Consider the following 23,478-nt stretch of genomic DNA (forward strand, 5'->3'; position numbering starts at 1 on the left):
AGTGTGTCACGTGTTTTCTGTATTCATATCATCATAATTTCTAATATTCTGATTTAAATTTCTTTTTTGAGTGACCGCTCCTAGTATTGTCCAGATATTTTTAGAAGGCTGTTGACACTGACTCCATGAATTCTCTTCTGCGTGGTGCTGATGTAGAACTCATTGTTATATTTGTATGTTACAGGCATTTTATCCCTTAAGAATTAATTTTACATTTATTGCTTGATGCTGCTGATGTCCTTTACAATCAGTTTCAGCTTTGATTATGCTCAGTAATTTCTTATCAGGAAGCTTTAACTCTCTGATCACCTCTTTTCCTGGTCTTTTACATGTTGAACAGCACAGGTCCTTTGGGATTACACAGACAATTAATTTTAATCAGGTGCTGATCCACAAAAAAAAACTTCTACCTTGTAACAGCTGGACAGCACCGGTCTTTGGTGACACAGTTCGTTAAAAGCTAATTGAAATGCCACGTTGGGTGCCTGACCAGCTGCATGTGTACGTGTCAGGAGTCCTTCAGAGGATCCCGGCAGAGCTGTGACACTTGCAATCCCTGGTTTGCAGCAGGTGGAGGGAGGTAGGGACCTCTGGAGGTCTCTGATCCCACCCCTGCAGAAAGCTCCAGTGCTCAGGGCCTTTTGTCCATGTGAGATTTGTCTGCCTTGAAGAATGGAGACTCCGTGGCTTCTTCGGGCACCTGTTCCAGTGTTTGATCAGCCTCACAGTAAATAATCTTTTCCTTACATCTAACAAGAATTTCCCATCTCCCAGCTTCTGTCTGTTGCCACAGGCAGCAATAGCATGTTGTCCTGTCCCTGCACACCTCCAAGAGGGGTCTGGTTTGGTCTTCTCTGTGGTCAGTCACAGTTACAGGTGGCAATTGAGTCTCCCCTTGGCCGCCTCATCTCAAGGCTGACCAGGCCGCGTTCCCTCAGAGTGTACATCCTATGCCCCAGCCCAAACCAAGCTCTCCTGTTCTGGACTTTCTCTGGTATGTCCATATCTCATTCACAGTGGGGATCACAGAACTCGACCCAGGGTCTGGACGTGGTTTCACAAGGGCTAAGTAGAAGGGCTGGGTCACCTCCAGCTTCCCACTGGCTGCAGTCGGCCCAGCGAGGCCCAGAAGGCAGTTGTCCTTCGAGTTGCAAGGACACGCCGCTGAATAATGTGAACACATTAAATGTGTTTTCCATTTACAAGGTCTTTGTTGGCTCCCTTGATGTTTCCATATTTAACTCTGTGCCTCTATTAATAGCTCAGCCCTTGTGCCAGTCTGCAGAGCTGCTCACTGAAGAACGTTATCACATTTGCCGTGTTTTTGTTCTCTTGAGCCAAAACCAGTCTAAGCAGTAGTTAAAACGCCAGTAGCATACGTGCTCAGCAGTTTTTGTTTGGATGAAATCCACCTGGTCCTGGTACCTTTTTTTATTCATTAACCAATTTGTTTTGAAGTATTTCCTATGGACTCTTTGATGTGACACAGTTCTCACACTTTCCTTATAAAAGCATTTTAGAAGTGACCTTGTTTAAGTTTCTCTGCATTGAGCATGGCTGCAAAGAATTTATTCAGCTTTTCTGCTGTGCCTTTAGCTTTTTTCTGTATTTTCCTCGCACCTTGATCATCCCCTATTGCTGCAGGCAATACCACACTTTCTGCTTTTGATATGTTTGAAAAAATATACTATCAAATGTATGCTCCAATATATTTTTTTAAATACATTTTTATTTCTCATAGCTTCTACTATTTCAATGATCTTGCTAAGATTTCTGGTGTTCACATGGAAGCCCATACTTGATTTTAGGACTTTTTTTCAATTTTGTTTTTGACAACTTCCTACCTAAATTTTAATCTATGATTTTACACTTGTGATGCACAATCAAACTTTGTGGTTTTCTGCCTGTAGTGCATAAGAATCATAAACTTTTTTATATTTTTCATGGCAGTATCATATTGTAGATTAAAGTTTGCTGCTGTTAAACATATTTAACTGTTCTAATAGATGGGTGTGCTTTGGAATACCCACCCAGTACCTCTGGTGAACATGCTTTGCCTCAAGCATGGAAATTCTGCCCTCTTTGTAGTCTGTGTTCTCCGTCAGTGTATTAATATCTCACCATGATTCAATGTCTTTTTATACAGTGAAGACAGGTAGATGGAAAATCTTCTTGCTAATTACTTCTTAGGCGATGCTTTGCTGTTCCCAAAGTAACTATAAAATACTCACTGTATAGTCTGTGCTTATTTTACTAAGGGAGACAGTGGAGACACATCGTTCTACTCTGTCACTTAAAATATTTCAAGTGGTGTGGAATATTAAAAATATTCCAGGCATGAAGTTCAGTGCATTTTTTTTCACAGAAGACAGGATATTTTGTTATAAAGGTAAAATGATAAAGTACTTCATGTACTCGGGATTGCAGCTGTGGAACCTTTGGGCTTCCCAGATACCAGCTACTGTTTACGCTAAGCGCATATAAGAATTTAAAGTAGTTTCCTTAATATATGGAACTAAGTTGTACGTTGTCTGCTGCTTTCAAAATATCCGTGAACATACTGAAATATTTATTTCAGTCATTGCTGTGGATTCATCACCTACAAATTCTTTGCACATAGCTAGATGGAATACCTAAAGGGATTGTAAATTTTGGTTTTTTTTTTTCTCATATGTAAGTTGTTGTATATACTGTCTTATCCTCTTCATGTGTCTGTGTACTCCGTGTCTTCTGTGGGAATGAAACAAGCAGGAACATTTTGGTAAAACAAGGTGGGAATAAAGAGGAATTACAGTTACAATAATCTATTTATAACATCTAGCTTTTGTGAAGCTTGTTAAAATGCAGATGTGCGTGTGCACGTGAAACCTGTACAAAGAAAGGTGTATGCGTATGTATGTATGTATATGTGGGAAGTAATTCCGTGTGAGGGAATTCTAGATCTACACAACCAACATGCAAACACAATTTTGACAAAGCAGAATAACTGTGTTCTAGGGATACTGGAAACCATATATGGGGATTACTTATGTGGTTTTGGAAGAGAGATATCCTAATACTTCTAAATAGTTTTTTAAAAATATAGCATATTCCCAGTAGCCTTGAAACTACTGAAACCTCTAGTGTCTTGTGAATTTTTGCCTTAGGCTGATTGACTTCGCTGTCTAAGTGTGAACCTCTTCATAGTAACACTTCTAAGTTCAGGGCATTTAGACAGATTCTGTGCTTGTCTATTCACAGTGCCTTTTAAGTTGTGAGTTCATAGTTTCGGCATCAAATCAAGGTAGTTACAGAACTGCTTATTTTCCCTTGCTTTGCAGGAAGTCTTTGAGACCTTTGAGCTCTGTTGTACTTGGTTATAATTGACTACTTTGTTTAAAATATTGCACTAAATGGTTTTTTAGGGGGTTTCAGGGGGATTTTTTAAGCTTCACCTTGCTGTGATAGCCCCTGTGTTCTGTTTTACTTACTAAGATTGATGTGAATCACCATGCCTTGCGAGCAATACATGACCAAAATACATGTAATACAGTATTCCCAACTTTAAATCCTGCTTACCTTTGTATTACTCTATTTAAGGGGCAGACAAGCTTGTAGAAAACAATGAAGAATGTAATGTAAATTCTTTTTAATAGCCAGAGCTGCTTTTATTTTAGTACTCATGTTTTCATCTGTGTTTCATTTGCATAGCTGTCTCCAAAAAGACTTTGTAGGCAAAAAATGCAATTAGATATGTGTTAGAACTTAACTTTAAAAAAAAAAATCATAACGCTGCCTGCATGAATGAGGACGTGGCTTGCCTTTGCATATCTATCATTATTAGCATTGATGAAAAAAAAAACAATATGTGATAAAAAGAAAAAAGTAATTTGTGTTAAAAATGTAAGTCAGAAACTGGTTGGTGCATCCTAATTGTATTTGTAATGGTAGAATATTTAAACTGAGTTTCATTCTTTAAAATTCTCAGATGCAGATCGACATTGTGAAGTTGCTGGAAATCCTCTGAAGATCAAAAGCACCAGAAAACCACTGTCATGTATCATTGGGTATTTAGGTGCGTATCTGCCTCCACAGGAAAAAGTGAATCAAATGAACATTCAATATTTACAGATACTAAAAAATCCTGTATGCATAAAATGAGATTTGTGCTTGTAGTAAAAAGAAAACTATGAAGTTACTAAATCATAAAAATTCTGGTTCTGCTGTCAGTTGCAAAACTGCATGACTGAGCTTGCAGGATGTAGGCAGAAAGCCTGCTGATACTGGTTTAAAATGGTGAAAGTGAAACCTGATGTAATTTAGAATGTGAAAAAATATTCTGGTAGTCTAAATAAGCACTCAAAGGGAAGATGAGATACTCAGCATGCCCAGTGCTACTCTACTGTGTCCCTTGAATCCACTTGTAATGCTCCCATGTATTTGAAAGGAGCAGACTTGAGATATGCAATGAAGTAATTTGATGACATAACTTTAAAAGATGCAATGAAATCTGTACTGAGATCATCGCCAGGAGGTCAAGGTACTCACATAAGATAATAGGGAAAGGAGAAATTCTAGTAATTGTGATTCCTTATTTAAAAAATGAAAGTAGTCCTCTTTGCAAGAAACCACCATTGGCTATTAAAATATTTACATAATCCTACAAGAGATGGGATACCCCAGAGGCTTTGTATTAAATGAATACAGAGATCATTCCATCGATCAGAGTAGCAGTGAGTAATCCTGCAGCATGTTAATCCCATTCTATAGAAGTAAAGCTGAGGGGGGAACTCAGTGTAAATGGTTTTTGTACCTGTTTATTGTACTTGGACAAAGTAAACAGTAGTAGTCTCTGGGCTTACTGAAATAGAAATCAGCTTTTATTGTAGCCATAACTGCTCCTCCAGAACACTGAATTTAACAAAATCCAGACTTCAGGAAACCACATAATGAAGAACTAGTGCCCATTCTCACTGAATTTTTATTCTTCCTGGATTGGAGTTTAAGAAAAAAGCCAGTGACACCTTCCTGCAGGCATCCCAGCTGTGCACGTTACGTGTCTTGTCACTGGAGTGAATGAGGAAAAGGATGCTTGGATGGACTCGGTGGAGCCGTGGTGGTGAGGGGGTGAATCCAGCATGAGATGGGTGGTTCATCCAGCTGACCCTCTTTGGGTCATCAAAAGAAGAAAGGGCAGTGCATGTCATCTTAGAAGATGCTGCATGTTTTTAGTGCCACTTTATTTAGTCAGTGAGGGGTTGACTTGATACCTCTGGGAGCATAAGTCTGTAGGTTTAATAGGAGTGAATGAATGAGCAGTGTTGGGCAGCATTATGTGTGCTTAGGTGAGGGTTTTGTAGAAGATTAACAGCGCTAAAACACTCCAGATAACTGTGGAGTCTGCTTAGCATGTGACTGTATGGGAAGTGAAGGTATCTCACAACAGCTGAAGCTAAATAGTGTGTGTTGCAGGGATATGAAGGGTACCCAGTGTAGTCATGGACATGTATCTGAATTAGCTGTGTAAGGGTGGCAGAAAAATGGCTTTTTGTTTGCCATTTAACTTGGGGGGGGTTCAGTTTAGTTTGTGATGGTTTTTTGATTGATTGGGATGTTTGTTTGCATATTCCAGTGAATAAGTAATGCTTGCATTATTTTTCTCATAAAATTTAGCATTTAACATTAACTATTATGTTGTAGCTTATGCATGAGGTATTTATTTTTCTATCTAAAATTCCGTCTGTGCCATTCCCACAGACACTTATTGGAATATAGTTAACTGCGACTGTCAGGGCACTACTGTTTTCAGCCCTCCTGGTAAGGCAGAGAGTATTTCAGTGCCCTGCTCCCCCTGGGTCGTCACTGCCCTTTATCCCTGTCCTGCTTCTTGGCTGCCAGTTCCTCAGGTGAGGTAGGTTAAGCATTGAAAGTAGGCCCTGTCCTCTGGAGAGCTGGGGCTAATCCCCTGTAATCTCTTCAGTCATCACTGCTTACTAAACAAAGCCCCTGAGGGAAACCCCTGGCTAATTAAATGTCCTATATTACCTCCCAGTTATGAGGAAACAAGGCTAATGTTTCCAGCTGGGATACATGCTGAGGACATGAGATGAGAGAGAGGGTGCAGCTGCTTAAGCACCTCTGGAATCCAGGATCCTTATTTAAGTGACTCAGTAGGAGACTTTGAGTTTCCTTGCTTTGGAATTTATTTATTTTTTTCACCCTAGTGACATTAGTGGAAATAAAAGCTTTTAGAGTCGTTGTTGCTAATTACTTGTTTGAGGGTGCAACCTGGTCTTATAATAAAGGTCCCTAATAGATTGTTCAAGTATTGTTTCTTATTCCTGTTCTATTTTTATTTCAGAAATGATCATATAAATTGTATTTGGCCAACTGTTTTTTTGTTGTGTGGCTAAAGGTGTAATTTGGTTTATTTGGTTGTTATAGTTAGTTCTCTGAGTTAGCAGAAGGTGCAGGTGGCTAGGAGATTCTCAGTGAGGTACTAGGCAGTGGAACAATAATAATAGCAGCAGGAATTAAAAGATCCCTAATTACTATTATTCCATGATGTAATAGCATGATGGGATAATATAATTCAGAGAAAAACCCTGAAATGCCTCATTACCTCTCTAAGGGGAGATGAAGCAGCCAGTTAGAAAGTGCTGCTAAAGCATGCAAGTACTTGAAGGAAGTTTATATGCAGAGGATGAGTGAGTGTTCGGTGTAAGGACCCCACAAGAAGGACTCAATCTGTTGGGAAGTGGTCCTGGCAGTTTAATTAAGTTCCTTTCTAGAACTTAAAAGGAGAGCTTGGTCCTGCTGCCTTCCTCTACTGCAGAAAAAGAAAGGACAGCTTTTGTGGTAAACTAACGGAGTGTTAGTGATGTCCAGATTGAGGAGAAGTTGAAGGAAGTTCCTTCAACTCTTCGCTCATCCTGAAAATATAAAATTGTATCTCCTATACACTGTAGACAGAAGCCATTTACGTATATTTTCATATGTTGATCCAGCTGCTGGGATTTTTGTGGATGCTGCTGGAGCTCATTGGCAAATAAGATAATATTTTAGGAAAATTAATAATTTCCTTCAGAAAATTGGAAAAGATTGCCAAATGAGGATTTTAGAATCCAAATTCAGGTCATCTTCAGCAAGCAGTGCAAACCTTTCTGTTTCAGTTGGAAGTTTGGCTGTAGCGATCAGTAGTGTTCGTAACATTTAGCACGCCTCTGTTCCCAGTTTAGTAAAAACGCAAAATTAGTGCTTGTTCTCTACAGCATGAAAAATGGGCTGTGCCGTGAAACCTGCTGGGGGCTTGGTGTTCCTAAACTCTCATGTTCCTAAACTGGTGTCCCTAAACTGAAGCCTGTGGGAGCGGGAGCACGAGGCCGGGCAGGCGAGTGCTTGGATATCAGATTTCCTTGGCCTTTGCAAAAGAGGAAAAATCTGCTGTCGCAGTGGACTTTGACCTGGTGCGATGGTTTCTGTTTCTCCTACGTGATAGCTGTGAATAACAGAGGCTGGAGGGGCCTCCTCCTTGGATACCTGACCTCACTTCAGATTTTCTAATAACAAAAGCAGAAAGGAGCGTTTTCACTTCAGGGGGTGCAAAATGAATTTTTTTTCATCTTTTCTTACTCCCCTCGGACTGCTGAGTCTCCTCATCTGTTTCCCAGCCTCTCTGCCCTCACATTCTCAGCCCAGAGGTCTCTTCTGCTCGGTGGGGCAGTGGGGTGGGTGACAAAACCAGGTTGCCAGCGCCTCACAGCTTGCCCGGTGCTGGCAGCTGGTGGCCTGCAGCCATGTCACAGGGACGGGGACCTGCCCTCGGCCTGTCTGACGTCCCTCGCAAACCCAGGCCTGCCCAAGCACCTACGCAGCGGTGGCCTTCTGAACCCAAATATGTGATGGGAATAAGTTAATTGGCTCAACAGATTCCCGGTGAAGGGCAGGCAGACTCTACTGAGGCTTCCTTTCACCACTTTGAGCTGGCAGATGACTGAGAAATTTCCGTAAAACCCTGTCAGCATTTGGCAAACGCAGCAGCTGCCCCCCTGAAGCCTGCTGGCCAGGTATCACTGCCTCACATCCACCTTTCTTCTCCAAAATAATCCTACTCCCTGAACCACATTGGATACTCTGAGATGTTTGGAGATCCCCAGTGATCGCTGTGTGGGGGTCTGGCAGTGCCTGGGGAACCCAGTGCCGACTTAAACCATTTCTGTGTTCCTGTTGCAGTTTTGGGGTAGTTTTAGCTTCAGAGCCCTGCTGTGGCTGGCTCCCTGACTGCTTGCACCTGGTGACTTGTGTTTGAAAAAACTCCTCAAAACTTGTCATTGTGACAGAAAATATTGAGTAGCTTGAGGTATCGAGGTGATTTCACTATAGTAAAATGCTTTTATTTGCTTGCTTAAAAAGCTGTAGGTGTGTAGCTTCAATACAAAGCTCAGAACAGTAGGAAGGTGTAAACACAGACCTGTTTCAGATTGATGTGCATTATCTCTTCAATCTCTGAAATCGTTACGCATCTGCACTGTAGTATTGAACTGGAGCAATCTAAAGTTAAATAGATTTTTCTTATTTGGAAGAACTGTAGGTTTGAATTCAAGGTCTTGCAAACACACTCATGCTAAAGAAGCTTCTTTTTCTTTCATTAGAAATTGAAATGTAAATTTATGTTGAATAGACTATTTTTATTTAGTTATTTTAGAAATCAAGTACATATGATCTTTCTCTCTCTTTTGTCTCAAACAGAGATTCATCCTGCAGTGAAACCCAATGTAATCAGGTCAACACCAAGCCTTCAAAGCCCAAGTGCAAAACGACTGCTTGCACCCTCCGGTCACTCTTCACTAAGTATTTTGGGAAAAAGAAACTACAGCCATCATAATGGTCTTGATGGTATGTGAAGGAAAAGAAAAAAAAAAATATTTTTTAAGTCTCTGAATTGCAAAACTTTCTGTGGACCTGAGGTGATATTAAATAAAGGGACTACAGACCAGCAGAAACGTAAGATACAGATAGCATATTTATAGTGTTGATTATTAATGCAATGAATGGTGGTGCTTATTCATTGAACATGGATATATTAATTTCATCTCTTCAAAAAACTACTTTTACCATCTTTCTTACTGATCTTGATATATAGGAAAAGAAAAAAATAAATTTGGTGAAGGCAGAGATGCAGGAGATGCTTTATTTCCGTTTATTGCATTACATTTTTATTTGAAGAAATATTTTGCAGTAATATGTAAGACCTTTTGAATTACTGTTTGTGAAATTACTGTTTGCAGCCAGCCTCTTTGCTAGTATGTGAATTCTAAACATGGCTTAGCCTGGATTCTCAACACTGTGATTGGTAATAGATGGAAAATAGCTTTTGGCATCTTGCATCCCGATACCGGTGTCACAGAGTCAGTTCAAACAAGTAGTCGCAGCAGCAACAACTGGTGGAAGGTGGGAGCCCATAGAAAGAGACTGTCCCTGCATTTATAGTGCTTGCAGGGGAGGAAGGACAAGGGGTGTCACAGAGGTACAGGAGAGGCTTTTCCTGTAGGCTGTGCAGGGCCAGAGGTAATCTGGCTGGTGTATTCATTGCAGTATGGTGCAAACGAAGAGCACGTATGAAGCTGTGCAAAAAAAATGGTGGAAATTTGTGGGTAAGGCAAACTTTTCTCAAATTATCTTTTTTTTTTTTTTTTTTCATGTTGAAAGTGATTGTTTATTACTGGCTTTTGTTTTTATTATTACCAACTGGAACTGTGAGCAGTTTCATGTCATGTCCAAATAAGAGGAAAGCATGGCAGAATATTATTTGTTTGCACTGGAAAGAAATGCATGCATTTTTTAAACTCTCTTTTTGTGAGATGTAACTTCTTGTAAGCCATTAGCTTATTTGTTCTGTAATTGCATATGGTTGTTGAGATTAGAAATCTGAACAAAGTTAGACTTTGAAATAGACTCTTCAGGACAGAATCTGCACAAAGGAGGTGACTGTCTCTTTTCTTGCTTCACAGAATAGATCGATGTCGAAATGAGAGGGGCTCTTTTTAGCCAAAATATTCCAAATACAGGAAAGAAAACTTGATCTATTATCCATTATCTTCCCATAATGATTGTGCTTTTCTGTCATTGCCAACGCTCTTTGTATCTTGCAGTGAAAATACCTACTGGACGTTTAATAATACCTAGACAGAAATCACTACATACTTTGACCAAAAGGTGGTTATTTAGTATGTATGTAAGAGAGGATTGCTTGTACCTCTGCTCGGTGTGCATGTAGCCATTTTACAGTAGGCAGGTGACATGGGTGGCAATGCAAGCTATTCAGTGATCCAAGACAGCAGCCCTGTGACTTGGATAAAAAAGATGATGCCATTAACAGGCATAGCCATAAATGCAGTTTTTTCACTGCGAGCTTTGAGTGTGAAGTTCTGTGGTGATGGTCTGGTAGTTGCTGCATGGGAACGCAAAGGCTGCTTTCCCCATCCCCAGGTGCTCACCAATACACTGGACTCTTCATGTGAGGTTTTAGTGAGGAATGACTTTCAGCTGGAAGTAAAGATGATGTTACATTTCTACTGCAGAGAAGGCTGTAGTAATAAATTAAAAGTTAACTTTATTTTGATGATGTCCCTATTATGAGGTGTGCTTGGAAGGCTTTAAAATTTTCATTCTGCTTAGTACAGATGTTCTCTTCAAAGTAACAGGTTTATAAAACCAGTCATTAGCCACACTGATTAGTTTGTATCAAACAGTCAGCTAACTGTGTTAAGGCAATTTGCACAACATAACATCTAATTTGAAAAATTGGTATTGAGACGTGTAAATCATTGCTTTAGGAGATAATTATTTCTGCATATCTATTTTCTGTGAAAACAGAGCTTACTGGAAAATCCTAAATAACTCAAATCCCGATTTTGTTAGTGTAAAATGGCTATTTTAGTGTGTAAAAATGGCTATTCTAGTATTTAAAAATGGCTATTTTGGTTCTTATCTTAGACCCTCTCTTTAATTAAAAGCATGCAAAATGTAAGTAAAATGCAAAGGAAAACCAAACTCTCTAAAACAATGAAACCAATAGTAATGATTCTCAACAGCTCAGGTCCTCTGTTTCTTTTTTTCTTTTGACTTACTTTTCATATTTGCCTTTCATTTACCTTTCATATTTGCCATTTCACCCCTTCTCTGGTTATTGGTAAATATCAAATACGTTTTGGGGGCTGTAATGTATCCAGCTTCTCTTGAACACACAGCAAAAACTCAGTGACCAGATTAACATGGGAAATGGTGGTTTCTGTGTTAATTACACTGACAGCAGTGTGCTCTCTGTGCAATGAAAGGTTTTGTCAGCCTCCAGAGTTTTTGTGTTACTACAAATATACTAAAAAGCTTTTTTTGGTTACAAAATGCTATGGATTGGTATTGGGTTTATTGCATTGTATCAATTAACAGTATCCAGAAAGCCAGTTATGGAGATGATGATATATTCTGTCTTTCAGTGCATGCTTTGATGAAATGAGCAAACAAAAATGAACACAGTGGGCTTACATTAAGCCTTATCTCTTAATGTTTTTGCAATCTTAATGTTACTGACATTGAAATGTCTGCAGTTTTGCTTTTTTTCAACAGTATTAGAAATTTTTGTAAAAAAGCCATATAAATATGTTTGCTTAACATATACAATAATTTACAGCATTCAAGTAAATATCACTTAGACTTGTGTAAATATATATTTAGATTGGCGTGTTTAAAGTCAGTCTTACTGCCTGAGTTGAGTGCTGTATTTTTACAGAATTTGTTATTAACAAAATAATAATTATTGGCTCAGAAATAAAGTGATGTTTTATGGAAACGGCACTTATTTATGCCTGTATGGAGGAGTTGGGGGAAATAATGAGAAACATCATTAGTATCAGGTTTTAAGAGTAATAAATAAGAACGCGATTAGCATTTCTTATGGAACTCTTATGTTGATTTTGGCCAAGGCAGCACAAGTTTCCCTTTTGTTCCTCCCAGATGCACCTCCAGCAAGAGTCTGGTGCAACTGGTAGGGATGAGGGAGTCTGACATTTCTGACTAGTATTGTTCAGTCTTCATCAAGAATGACGAGTGAGCACATCGAGCTCTTCATAAGTGCTGGGGTCCGTGCCCTGGTATCTTGCTATTAAGGTGATCTGAGTGTCGGTCAGAGCAGTTGTATGGATGAGCCCGTGTATAAAGCATAGACCTAAATAAAATTTCACTGCTTAAGTATTGTATATTGTAACTAGATAGAGAGAAGATCTTGTAATTGTTTGTTTCTTCTTGAAGGAGAAGGACTTTTTCTGGAATGTCTTGGAAAAGTGTTTTTCCTTTTGTTTTCAAACAGCAGCAGATCTCACATTCTGTAGGATGGAATGGAAAATGCCAGAAAGCTTTTTTTCCATTCTGGAAAAAATCAAAGTACTTTGGGGAGTTTTCATGTAATATGCATGCTGGTACTTTTAACTATGCTGGATGCAGAATTTCCATTGTTGCTGGAAAAGGAAAAAAAAAGTCAATGAAAGGTGTTTAAATGGTTCTCAGCAGTCAAGTCTCCTTCAAATGGGAAAATTTTGTCTTCAGAAGATCGCAATGTTTCAGAATGTTACGTGTATCTAGTTTTATGACTGGAGTTGGCAATGAGAACATTTAGGTGTGACTGTAAAGTGCTTTGTAGGTATTTTGAATATGATCTTTAAATTGCAGTGTCTGAAATTATTCCGAGCAATTACTTTCACCCACAAGCTGCTTAACTGTGAGCAACAGCACATCCAAGTAGTCGAGTTTCACGTCAGGCTACTGTTTTGGCAGGGTGAGTAATGATAATTTTCCATATAATATTTGGAAAGATCGGGTGAAGGTATTTTACATAAGTATCATCTCTGTCAACTGGCAGGCGTTTCCTTACTTTTACATGCATCAGAACCAGAATATCCAGAGGATGCCCGAGATATTAACGTCACTAATGAGGTACAGAAATCAATCTGTGCCTGTTGATACCATTTTCATGACTTGTGGGCAGAAACCGGAGAACAGGTTGTTCGCAGCTTAAGGAACTTTAATCAACAGCCCCGATCCTCCTTCTCTCTCCCCTCTCCAGACCTCTAATGCTGTATTTCAGGCTGAGGTGTCCTGATGCCTTCAAGAGAATTCTTTCAACAGTCGAATTTTCTGTTCTGTTCCTGAAGTATGCAGCTGTATCTAAGAATGTAACAGCAATTTTTTGGTCCATTTTCCTAGGAACCCTTACATCTCTGTGAGGGAGATGGGACAGTGACACGAGCAATTGGCAAAGGGAGAAAGACCTCAAAAAAATGCACCTTCTCTCTTAGATGCTATTTTGGTCAATCCTCCTCTCTCTGGTTATGACTAATAGTATTGGCTATTGGGGAGGTAAGCAAGAAAAAAAGGCTTCTATTTCACTCCTATTTTTCCATGGGGAATTTGAGACTCTCCTTTGACAAACACAGGAAAATATAACCAGGCTAACTGACAAGCAGAGAGACTGGAGCTTTTCTTGCCCAAAATTTTCCTGAAATAGAGAAAACAATTCTCATACGTGCTTCATGATAGTTAATTTACATACCGCTGTGTGGAAGTATATTCATAAGGGATATATACTTTCTCTGTGTGAAAGTATAATCACAAGAAAGTATATTGAAGGAAGGAGTTTTCGCTGTAGGATGGGATTTCTCAGCAGAGAGAGTTGTTTTTTCTCAAAGGTGTCTGATAGTTGTGCTACTGTGTTTTGGTGGAGATGGAGATGTTCTGCTGCAGTGGCAGCCTAGCAGCGTGCAATGCATACCAAAAAACACCTGGCGGTCCATTACTTTGAAAAAAAAAAAATACCAACAAAAACACCAGCTTAAATTTCCTCTTACTTATTGATCAATTTTATATATACCTGCACTGTTATAAACCTCATTTTACATACCAGTCATTTCCAACTGAAAGAGAAGAAAAGTGATAGACAAGCTACTGTGTGAATCCACTTTTGCCATTTCTTCCGTGCTGAAACACAAAGTTGGATTAAAGTTGAATAGTGATTACCCACTTTTCCCAAAAGCGAGAAACAACAGTTATATATTCTTCCATGGCCAGTTTTTCCTCTGAAATTTGCTTTGGGCATGGGCATTCTAGCTTTAGCCCTTGGTGTAGCCAGAAAATATTTTGAAATATTTGGCTACATATCTCTTACTTAAATGTGTGCACTGATATCAATGGAAATGTGAGCAGGGAAAGTAGATCTGTCTGGAAAAATTGATGTTGTGTTACTGTCACTAACTGGAGAAGCAGAGGACTATGAAAAGAGTGTTTATGACTCTTGGTTATTTCCCAATATATATTACTTGGAGCATTTATTTATGTGGTGATATGAAATGCTTTATGGTAAGAGTCTTGTCTATGGAAAGAGCCTTTCTATGCAAAGTCATTTACCCACCTCTGACTCTCAAGAGATTAACCTAACAACCTTTTTACCTTTGGTTTTTATGCTTGCAAAAGAGTAGTCAATTTCTATTTTAAGTGTCTGATTGAAAATACAATTTTAAATATTTAGTAGAAAAATAAGATGCTCTAAAACTTGCATTTATGTGGTCAGTGTGTTCTCTCATTTTTGCAGAGGTATGAACAATTATACTGGAGACAGTGAACTAATGACAACATCCAGAATCCAGATTATGTACCTGGAAAATTATCCTTAATTACACCAGGACGTTACTGCTTCTATTGTCAGTCATTTGCAGAACTAAGCTACTACATCTCATGTTTCCATTTAAAGTTTTGGATTTTAAAACAATGTTTTTCCTTCAGTTTATTCATGATGACATGATGATTCCCCCTCCCCACTTTGGTCTGCATTCCTTCAACCCCAGGGATGCAAAGGACATTTTGACTTAATGTTAAAAATAATCAACAAGCAGGAAAATATTTAAATGCGTGTCATTTTTGTCCAAAAATGGAAGAGAAATATTTTTTTTCCCCCCAGAATTTCTTAAAGTTGAAAAAATGATTTATTGTATTGCAGTGATAAATATCCAGTCACCATTTGTTTACATTGAATTCACATTACAGTTATCTCTTGAGTATTTGAGGTTCTTTGATTACAAATAAAAGAACAGTCTTCTATTCTTTCTTCTAAGACTGCGAAAACTTGCGAGTATTTTTTCAGATGATACAGGTAAGCAGTGTGACTTCTATATGATGAATTTGGTCACAAAAAGACTGAGAAGGAGCAAAACTATTTCTTCAAACCAGTGTTTCCTTGAATTTCCTCTGAGAAGGAACTGTTCCTAAGCATTAGCATAGCATAGCACTGTGTTTTGGGTTTTTTAAATATGGACAGTGATTGCTTTTGTTTTGCCAAAGCCAAAACATAATTTCCATTCAGCTTCAGTTCTCAGACTTATTTATCTTCTGAAATATGATTTATTTCTGAGGGTGGAAGTATACTAGAAATTGAATAGAGGATATTTACTTTTTTATCTTATTTTATTTTCTGTCTTTCAAAAATGCATCTTTGGACTTATAAGGCTGCTTTGCCTACATCTGGTTCAGAAAACCACAAAACTAGAATTGCATTCGTGCTTTCATGCACCACTTTGAGTGTGCCGTACTTAGCTTACATTTTGCTGTACTAAGGAAATTAATTCTTATGGAAAGAATACAGCATCATATCTCTGTATTCCCCAGTGTAACCTGTGCTTCTGATAACAGCAGGGGTTAGAAAGAGCAAGCTTCATGGTGAGCAGCCCCATTTCTGCTGCTGAATCAGTGTCTCTTTTTTTATTTTATATACCAGGTAACGTGTAGGCATGAAATTGCAGTAACACTGGCTTTTCTAATTGCACAATAAGTCAGCTCTTAAACCAACAAACAACAAGAACAACATTATAATTAAGTTAGCATTCAGAACACAATGCAGATAACCAGAACCTAATTCCTGGAATGACTACTTTCCACTAGTATTACTTTAAAGAATTAAAGTTGCAGAAAGAGAATCCTGGCTGTGGGATAACAGGATTAGCAGCGTATTACCTCACTAATTACATGTTCTGGATGCAAGATCTGGAGTTCATACTTAAAGTGCTTCTGTATATGATTACTGTCAAGTAGGTGGATTATTTTTGTACGCTGTGATTGCAGAACAATAGTTCTTTAACAATTTTATTACATAATGTGATAGGGAAGGCACCTTCAGAAAGTGCTTCGGCAGTGTACGTGGAATCCTGCATCTGGGGAAAATGCTATGTGATAATTTTGTAGTTTTGTGCTTTCGCTTTTCTCATCTGTATATTGTTTCTCCAGTGTTACAAATTTGCCTTGCGAGACTAAAGGTCTTCCTCAAATTTAGTCAAACTCATTCTTAGTATGATTATAAGATATATGTATATTACTGGGTTTTTTTAATAATACTTTTGAAGGAACACTAAATGTCTCGTTCCATTGCTACAAACTGTAGGAAAAAAATCACTTACATTTGGTTACTTATAATATTCGTAGTACAAGTGGAGAAGAAATAACAAAACAGTCTTCCTTTCTCAGCTTGTTTCATAAGGTGGTCCATCCTGGGTGAAAAGGTCCTTTGTAGTCTTATGCACTATGATAAGGTGTGTTACTAGGATTAAACTAAACACCTTTGCTGTTGCCTGTCTGCCTTTATTTTCCACAGGTTTAAATGACATTATCTTGAAGTGTATTAATTCTGGAAGGTTTAGAAGGGCACCTTGCACCCACTAATGTTGCTGATGACCCCATTAATATAAAAGAGAAAGATAACTATGTTTCCTATCAGCAGACTGTCTAAAGAATAGCACATATAAGCATAACACGTGAACAGCTGGGAAAGAACTGGAGTGTTATTAAGGATGTGGTTTCTGTCCTGGCTTGAAGAATCCTTAAGGGGAAAAAAAATGTTGTTGAGGAGTAATATGTAGACTTCAAGTAATTCTGTGCTGACACCATCCCTTAGCAGTGGACTTTTCCTGATTTAGCCTTAAATGATTTTACAGGGGGAACTTTTATAGTCTCCTAGTGCCCATAAACAGGAAGAAGAACTTGATTGGTCATTACGATTGATAAAGCAACTTCTAATGTGAAGAAATTTCTTTTTTATAACTTACTTGTTTCTATTGGAGTTCAAATATGAATGTTATAGAAAGAACCTGCGAGCATCTTAGGCAGTTTCTGCCATTGGTGCATCAGTTTCTTCATAATAACAAACTTCTAAATATCTTGTCAATATTGAAGTTGCTTTTGCTGTAATTTAGTCACATCATGTCACCAAAGCCCCTTGTTAGTGAAGTTGTCTGACCGTTTCTGTTTAAAGTGGAGTAATCCCCTTCACTAGCACATCACCAGCCATATGGAGAGAATCATTCTGTATCTTGAAGTTTTCTGGTATGGTAGAAATGCAAGTACAGATTATTGCCTTGCACAAAATCATTTGCTGTAACTCATTTATAAACCAAGCGTCGACTGAGATTCAGAGCCTGGTTATTTAAATTCCCTAAGATATTCTAAAATTTGGCAGCTAAAACTGAAAATTCAAAGTTTTGTCTTCCATTCTGTTGCAACCAAGACATTTGTGGTTTTAAATAAGGTCTGTTGCTCTCAAGCTGCACTGGAGGTTGCATGGGTGTGCAGACCTTTTGTAAAATGCCTTTTTGAATGCTGCATGACTGCTTTTTTAATTAGAAGCAAGGGCTTTCTTACTTGCCTTACTTAAAGGCAAAGTTTTCTACAGAATTGGCTAGTGTTCATGCAGAAACATTGGTCAGAATCCCACCAAATCAGGGCGTAACTATTTTCTGAAATAAATCAGTGTCTCCTCAGTTCTAAAATCTGAATATTTGGATGAGCATGTAAAAGTTTAAATTGTGTAACAATGACACCTTAATTAGTACTCTTCGCTATCAAACAGTTCTTTCCATACGTTATTTATATACTCAGGTCTTTCTAAAAAATGGTTGACAAATTAGATGGTATTTCACTACCTGCAGCAATTAAAGCTAAGAAAAAGATATGCAAAATGTTTATATTGTATAATGTAACACAGAGAGATTACTTTACAAATATAACAGATCTTTCTTCACTTCTTTTCTTGGTTTTATTAATAAGTTATCAATATGGTAATATCCCAGAGCTAACATTGGCATTGCATGTGAAGTACTCTTCAAAAATGCGTTATTTTAGCAGCCTCCAGGTACATTCAGCTGTTCCTCAGTTCCCCTGAGGGAGATATTCTGTCTTTCACTCAGTAATCTGTGGAACCGAGAGGGTGACTGAGCATTTTGGGACAATCATGGCTAAGCATAATTTTTTATAGATTTGGCATATAAAACTATGCCAAAAGCATAACACCTCTGAGTAAGAGGGAAGATTTTATTATTGTAGTATCTGAGCATAAAGTGTGGATTTTTGTTTGTCCACTTTGATCTTTTTGGGGGTGACTGGAAGCGCTGTGTAATATATCTTCTCTATACTTCAAGAGAGAAGAATGCTCATCCTTTTTGTTTGGAGAGATGTTGGTTGATTTTTTGTTTAGGTTTTTTTTTTTTTTTCTGGGTAGTTGGCCTTATAAATGAAATGAGTCCTTGTCTCAAGAGTTATTCAGGTGGTTGTACCCTCATGAATGCAGTTTCTGGGTTTTCTCGGGAACGTTGAAGTCCCAAAGTGTTATTTCACTGCGATGTCAAAAAAAAATAGATAAACTTGTAATAACAAAAATAACTTTACTGTGAAGATAAAAATTGAACAGATTATAGAGTTCTTCACTCTACTGTGATATTCTCTTAGTTTATAACAGTGCCAAATATATTCAGGAATTTGTGAGGAAACAGTAGACTTTCACAGTATTGAATTTTTATACTACCAGTTTAAAAGCCACCTGTAGGACTGGTGACCTAAATGTATTTTTGTATATAATAATTTTTGTGAAGGAAAAAAGGGAGGAAATGGAGGATTTCACAACTAAAAAAAATGGTGGCTTTAGGTAGATTATCACATTACAGGACCTTTATCGATGAGAAGTTATTGATACATATGTTGTTGTTTGTTTTTTTTTTAATTAGATTTGATTAAGGATGAAGACTTGTGAAAAGTGTAAATGGAAACTAGTAACAGCGGTTACTGCTGAATATTGGATTGCAGTTTCTAAATAGTTTGAGATGTTTAAAATAGCTTGTCTCTTGTTTCTATTGGTGATTCAACTATACCTTCTGACTGTTTAAGATGGCTCCTCAAAATTAAAGAGAAACACCAGTTTGAGGGCGTAATTACCAGTTTTTCAGAAACAGATGTGCAGCTGTTCTTTTTCATATCCTCTTAATCTCTTTAGTACTATTTTTAATGATAACAAAACTCCTGGAGAATTCTTTGTTTAAGTAATACCAGTTGGGACCCCATAAGAATTGCAATTTGAAACTGGGGCAAGAATAACTAACCCACTGAAATTATTCTATGTTTATTTCACTTGCAGAATTGAGACTCCGATGATTGAATTTGTGCAGAATTGTGTACATTTTACCCAGAATTGCATATAGTGTTGCTACATACCTCTTCCTTAAGAAATCTTTGTACTATAGCTGATACAATATCTTATACAAATTTTTGAGCAAGTCTGAGATGATTGCTAGTAGTATCATCTTGCATCTTATAGATTAGCAGCAAATTTTCTTGCAGTGATTTTTACTGGTAAGAAGGATGTTTAGTTACTTTAGTTATACTGCATCGAATAAGAACATAGCAGTAATATAACAACGGTAGCATTTTAAAGCCAATAAAGATAAGGTTTCTGTCTTTGGGGTAAAAAAAACCCCAACTGTAATTTAGTTTAAACAGCAGGATGAAGTCTATGTTAGCTATTCGCCTGGTCATGATTCCTTAGCAGTTTTATATAAATATGACCATGTGTTCAGTTGACTGACTCCCGGGTTATCAGATAGGAGACAATAATTAAGATTTCCAGATGTTATGCTTCTCAATATAGTTTGTCAATTTCAAACTGAGAATCCATGTTAAAATTCTCAGAAAAAGTTTTGTCTAGTTTTACAAAGCTTTTTGAAGTGGGAATAGTAGTGGAATTATACTGGTTCTATTTGTATTTTTTTTCTGCAGAGCTAATCATCCATGTTAAATGGTGCCATATGTTAAAAGCAAAATGAAAAAAAAAAAAAAAGCACTTCTTGAAACATGAATTATGAATTAGTTCCATTTTTATATTTTCTTGCAGAAGAGGATAATTAAGCAAAGAGAATGAGTGCCGTTAACAGCATACTATAGTTGGTCCTATATTTTCAGGACCGAAGATTGTTCTCATGCTCGTTTCATGAGAAATCTCTCCAATCTGCATTTCTGATATATTCGTTGTCGTAGCTGAACAGTAGCATCTCAGCCTTCGGGGTGAGCATCAGAAAATAGGGCTTTTGTGGACAAAGACAATAGTCTAATATGCTGTGGTTCTTTTGTTTTCCAGAATCGTCCGGCCATACAACAAGAACAATAATGGTAAGTACAGAGGAAATTAGAGGTATCGGTCGGTCTATAGATATGATTTTTCCTTTGAAAACAAAGTGGATGCAGTGGTATCCTAAGATGCTGGCATGCTTTCTTCTGAAGTCCGGTATCACTGTAGAGATAAAATGAGTCAGTCTGTCACCATATTTCACGGGAAATCTTGGAAAAAAGTGAGGTTGAACAGCTTAAGAAATACCAGTGCTGTCAGTTTGAATAGGTGAAAAATCCAGTTACAATTCTGTGTGTTACATGTTTAATTGATTTTTTTTTTTTATTATGTTGAATTAATGTTGATAAAAATCTCTTGCCTTCTGTGTGTATCACATGTGTCAGAGCACATTTAGAGTTCAAAACAATAGCTGAGTAATTCCTTGGATCCCATTCCTGTGAGGCCGGTATCTGACTTTACCTTGAGTTGGATAGTTTGGGTTGCAGAAACAGAAAAATGTTTAAACGGACAACTACATCTTCAAAACTGAGATTAAAAACTTTTATGCATAAAAATGTCATGAATTTAGTTTCTATCTTGGGTTTTTATAGAGTGAGAAATTTTATTGGTCTCTTTGTTTCAAACTCCTAGTAAAAGTTAGATAAGGACTGAAGAAAGATTCACTTAAGGAAAACTTTTCTCTGACTGGAAATGATTCATGCCTGTCCTGTAGATATGTCCACTTTGGGGAATTCTGGGAAAAAAGACCGATCTTTGAGGTGACTTGAAATTTTAGAATAAACCCCAACAAAACACAATATGAGCTTGTTTGTTTTCATTCCTATAGTCTTCAGCGCGTCCCTTCAAGTTTATTACCTCTTCTGTATGTACAGCATTTGTAGGACGTATAAATTCCTACACAGATACTTCAATAGGGGACAAGGGAAAAATTTAGTTCATTGCCTTTATCATCAATAGTCAGTAAGAATCCAGTGCAAATGGATAATAAATAGGTAAAGACTACAGATCACAAAATTTCATAATAGTAGAGAGATGTCTGGAAACAGTGATGTTTTCTACTGGATGTGATATAATCCTTGTTTGCTTCACCAGACACATTTCAAAATAAGGTGCTTAAAGTTATATACCCATATTCCTCTGCTATAAAATTTTGGAAGGGATTGAAAATTTTTTCAGTATTTATTTCTAATTCTATGTTGATGTCAGGAAAAGAGCTAGAGGTTAATGCTGAAGCTCATGAAAACTTCGCTCTTCATTTCCCTTTAATTTTTTTCCTAGTAATTTTATGCTGAATATAACACATTTTGTCAGTCTCTCTTTTCCATTAATGTATCAAAATAGCTCTAAAAACCAACCCAAATAAATGGGGATTTGCCTATGTAAATGTGACCACACCAAAACATAGCCAAGCTTTAGAGAGATAAGAGAAAGGTTTTTAAATAGCTTGTGTTCTCAGTGTTGCTGTGTTGTGAACCTCTCCAGACCTCTCTGTTAACAACTTGCATCACTCAGACTATTGCTCTGCAGTCAGTGTGCAGTAATTGTCCACTGCACTTAAATACATAAAAAGTACAATTAAAAATAAGTATTCTGTTTAGTGTGAAAAGGTTATAACAGTGTGTCCACTTTTCTCTGCAATTAAGCATAACTGAATGTGTAATGGAAAATTTCTTACTCTCCAATTAGTAGGTAGAATACATCAGTAGAGGCAGAAAATACACTATTCCTTGCATTAGAAACAGTATGAGATTATCTATTCAATACATAGTAAAGCAATACTACTGAGATCCATTTTTTAATGACTATTGCACTAAATAATTACTCTGAAATAAAGTCCCCCTTTTCTGCTGTATTATGGTTGATATTGTAACAGATAAAATGTTTGCATGATTTTTAGTCAATCAGAATGTGAGGGGTATAGCAGCAAACCTGTGTACGGCTTTGGATGCTTTGATGTGAAAAGGCTTTTGTCTTACCAAGGCAAAGTATTAGAACTCCTTTTAAGTTGCATTTATAGGTGGTGTAATAGTATAAGGCAGGCATTAAATCTGATCTTGTCTCTGAAGATTCAGATTTATATTAAAATCAAAGGTGATGAGGAATAGAGTGTACTTTGCTAAGGAAAAAGTGCAGTTTTTCTGAGAACATTACAAGAATTCTTCTTCTGTATTGTAATACAACGAAGGCTCCCTGTTTTTTGTTTCAGATTCTTGCTCATAAAAATGAAAAACTAGAAAAAAATGTAAGGGTATAGGGAGGAGGGAGGGGATCTTCTATGTTTTAACTATAAACAAATTTCCTCTTATTCTGTAGATAGGCATCTGGGTTAGTCTTTCATTACTGATTTATATAAATAAATGTTTCATTAAAAATTCTACTTTTAAAGAAATAGTTTATTCGGCTTTTGTGTAACTTCAGTGAAATACATAGGCTATAAACATTGCAGTATTTTAGCAAATTTTTTGGCAAGTCAACTGGGGGGAAGGAAGGTTGGATTTTTTCGGTTATTTCCCCCCCCTTGTACAGAAAAGTTGGATTTTCAGCATTACATCTACTGTATGTGATTTGTGAAAGGTTTGGTAGAAAATCAGCAGGTTCAAAAGTAATACTTGTGTTGACTATTTGCTAATTTCTTGTATATGATCTGCTGTTTGAAAATCTTTTTTTTTTTTAATAGCCTTCGGGTTTCTAAAATGAAATGCAATACCCAAAAAGAACGTGTGCCTGCATACTAGTATCAATGTTTGTGACTCCATGCTGTGTGGAGACTATGTTTTGTAGTTTTTGCATTCATCTCAAATCTCTATGAATAAGTAAAGTAAACTAGCTTCAAACCTTGATGCTTATTAGAAATATCAAGCTAACACTTTTGCAAATAAGAACACTCCAGGTGTGGCAAAGGAGAATCAATACCCGATTCAAACGTATTTAACTTATTAAATATAATCCTACACTTATTTTACACTATATCCTGTTATAATTAGGTCAACACAAAATATATTGAACCAATTTATATA

The 23,478-nt window shown here is 37.3% G+C and overlaps 1 protein-coding gene across 1 annotated transcript in view; it reads left to right on the plus strand.

Annotated features, from left to right (window-relative positions):
* The window catches only part of MTA3 (metastasis associated 1 family member 3), a 135,096-nt gene that overhangs the window by 89,359 nt on the left and 22,259 nt on the right, over nt 1-23,478 (plus strand). The window contains exons 14-16 of the mRNA XM_014951171.1: nt 3,968-4,054; nt 8,728-8,874; nt 20,471-20,502. Coding sequence (XP_014806657.1) covers nt 3,968-4,054; nt 8,728-8,874; nt 20,471-20,502 — 266 coding nt within the window. The remainder of the gene's footprint in view (nt 1-3,967; nt 4,055-8,727; nt 8,875-20,470; nt 20,503-23,478) is intronic.

The sequence above is a fragment of the Calidris pugnax genome, unplaced genomic scaffold, assembly GCF_001431845.1.
Source record: "Calidris pugnax isolate Ruff unplaced genomic scaffold, ASM143184v1 scaffold24, whole genome shotgun sequence".
Lineage (NCBI taxonomy): Eukaryota > Metazoa > Chordata > Aves > Charadriiformes > Scolopacidae > Calidris > Calidris pugnax.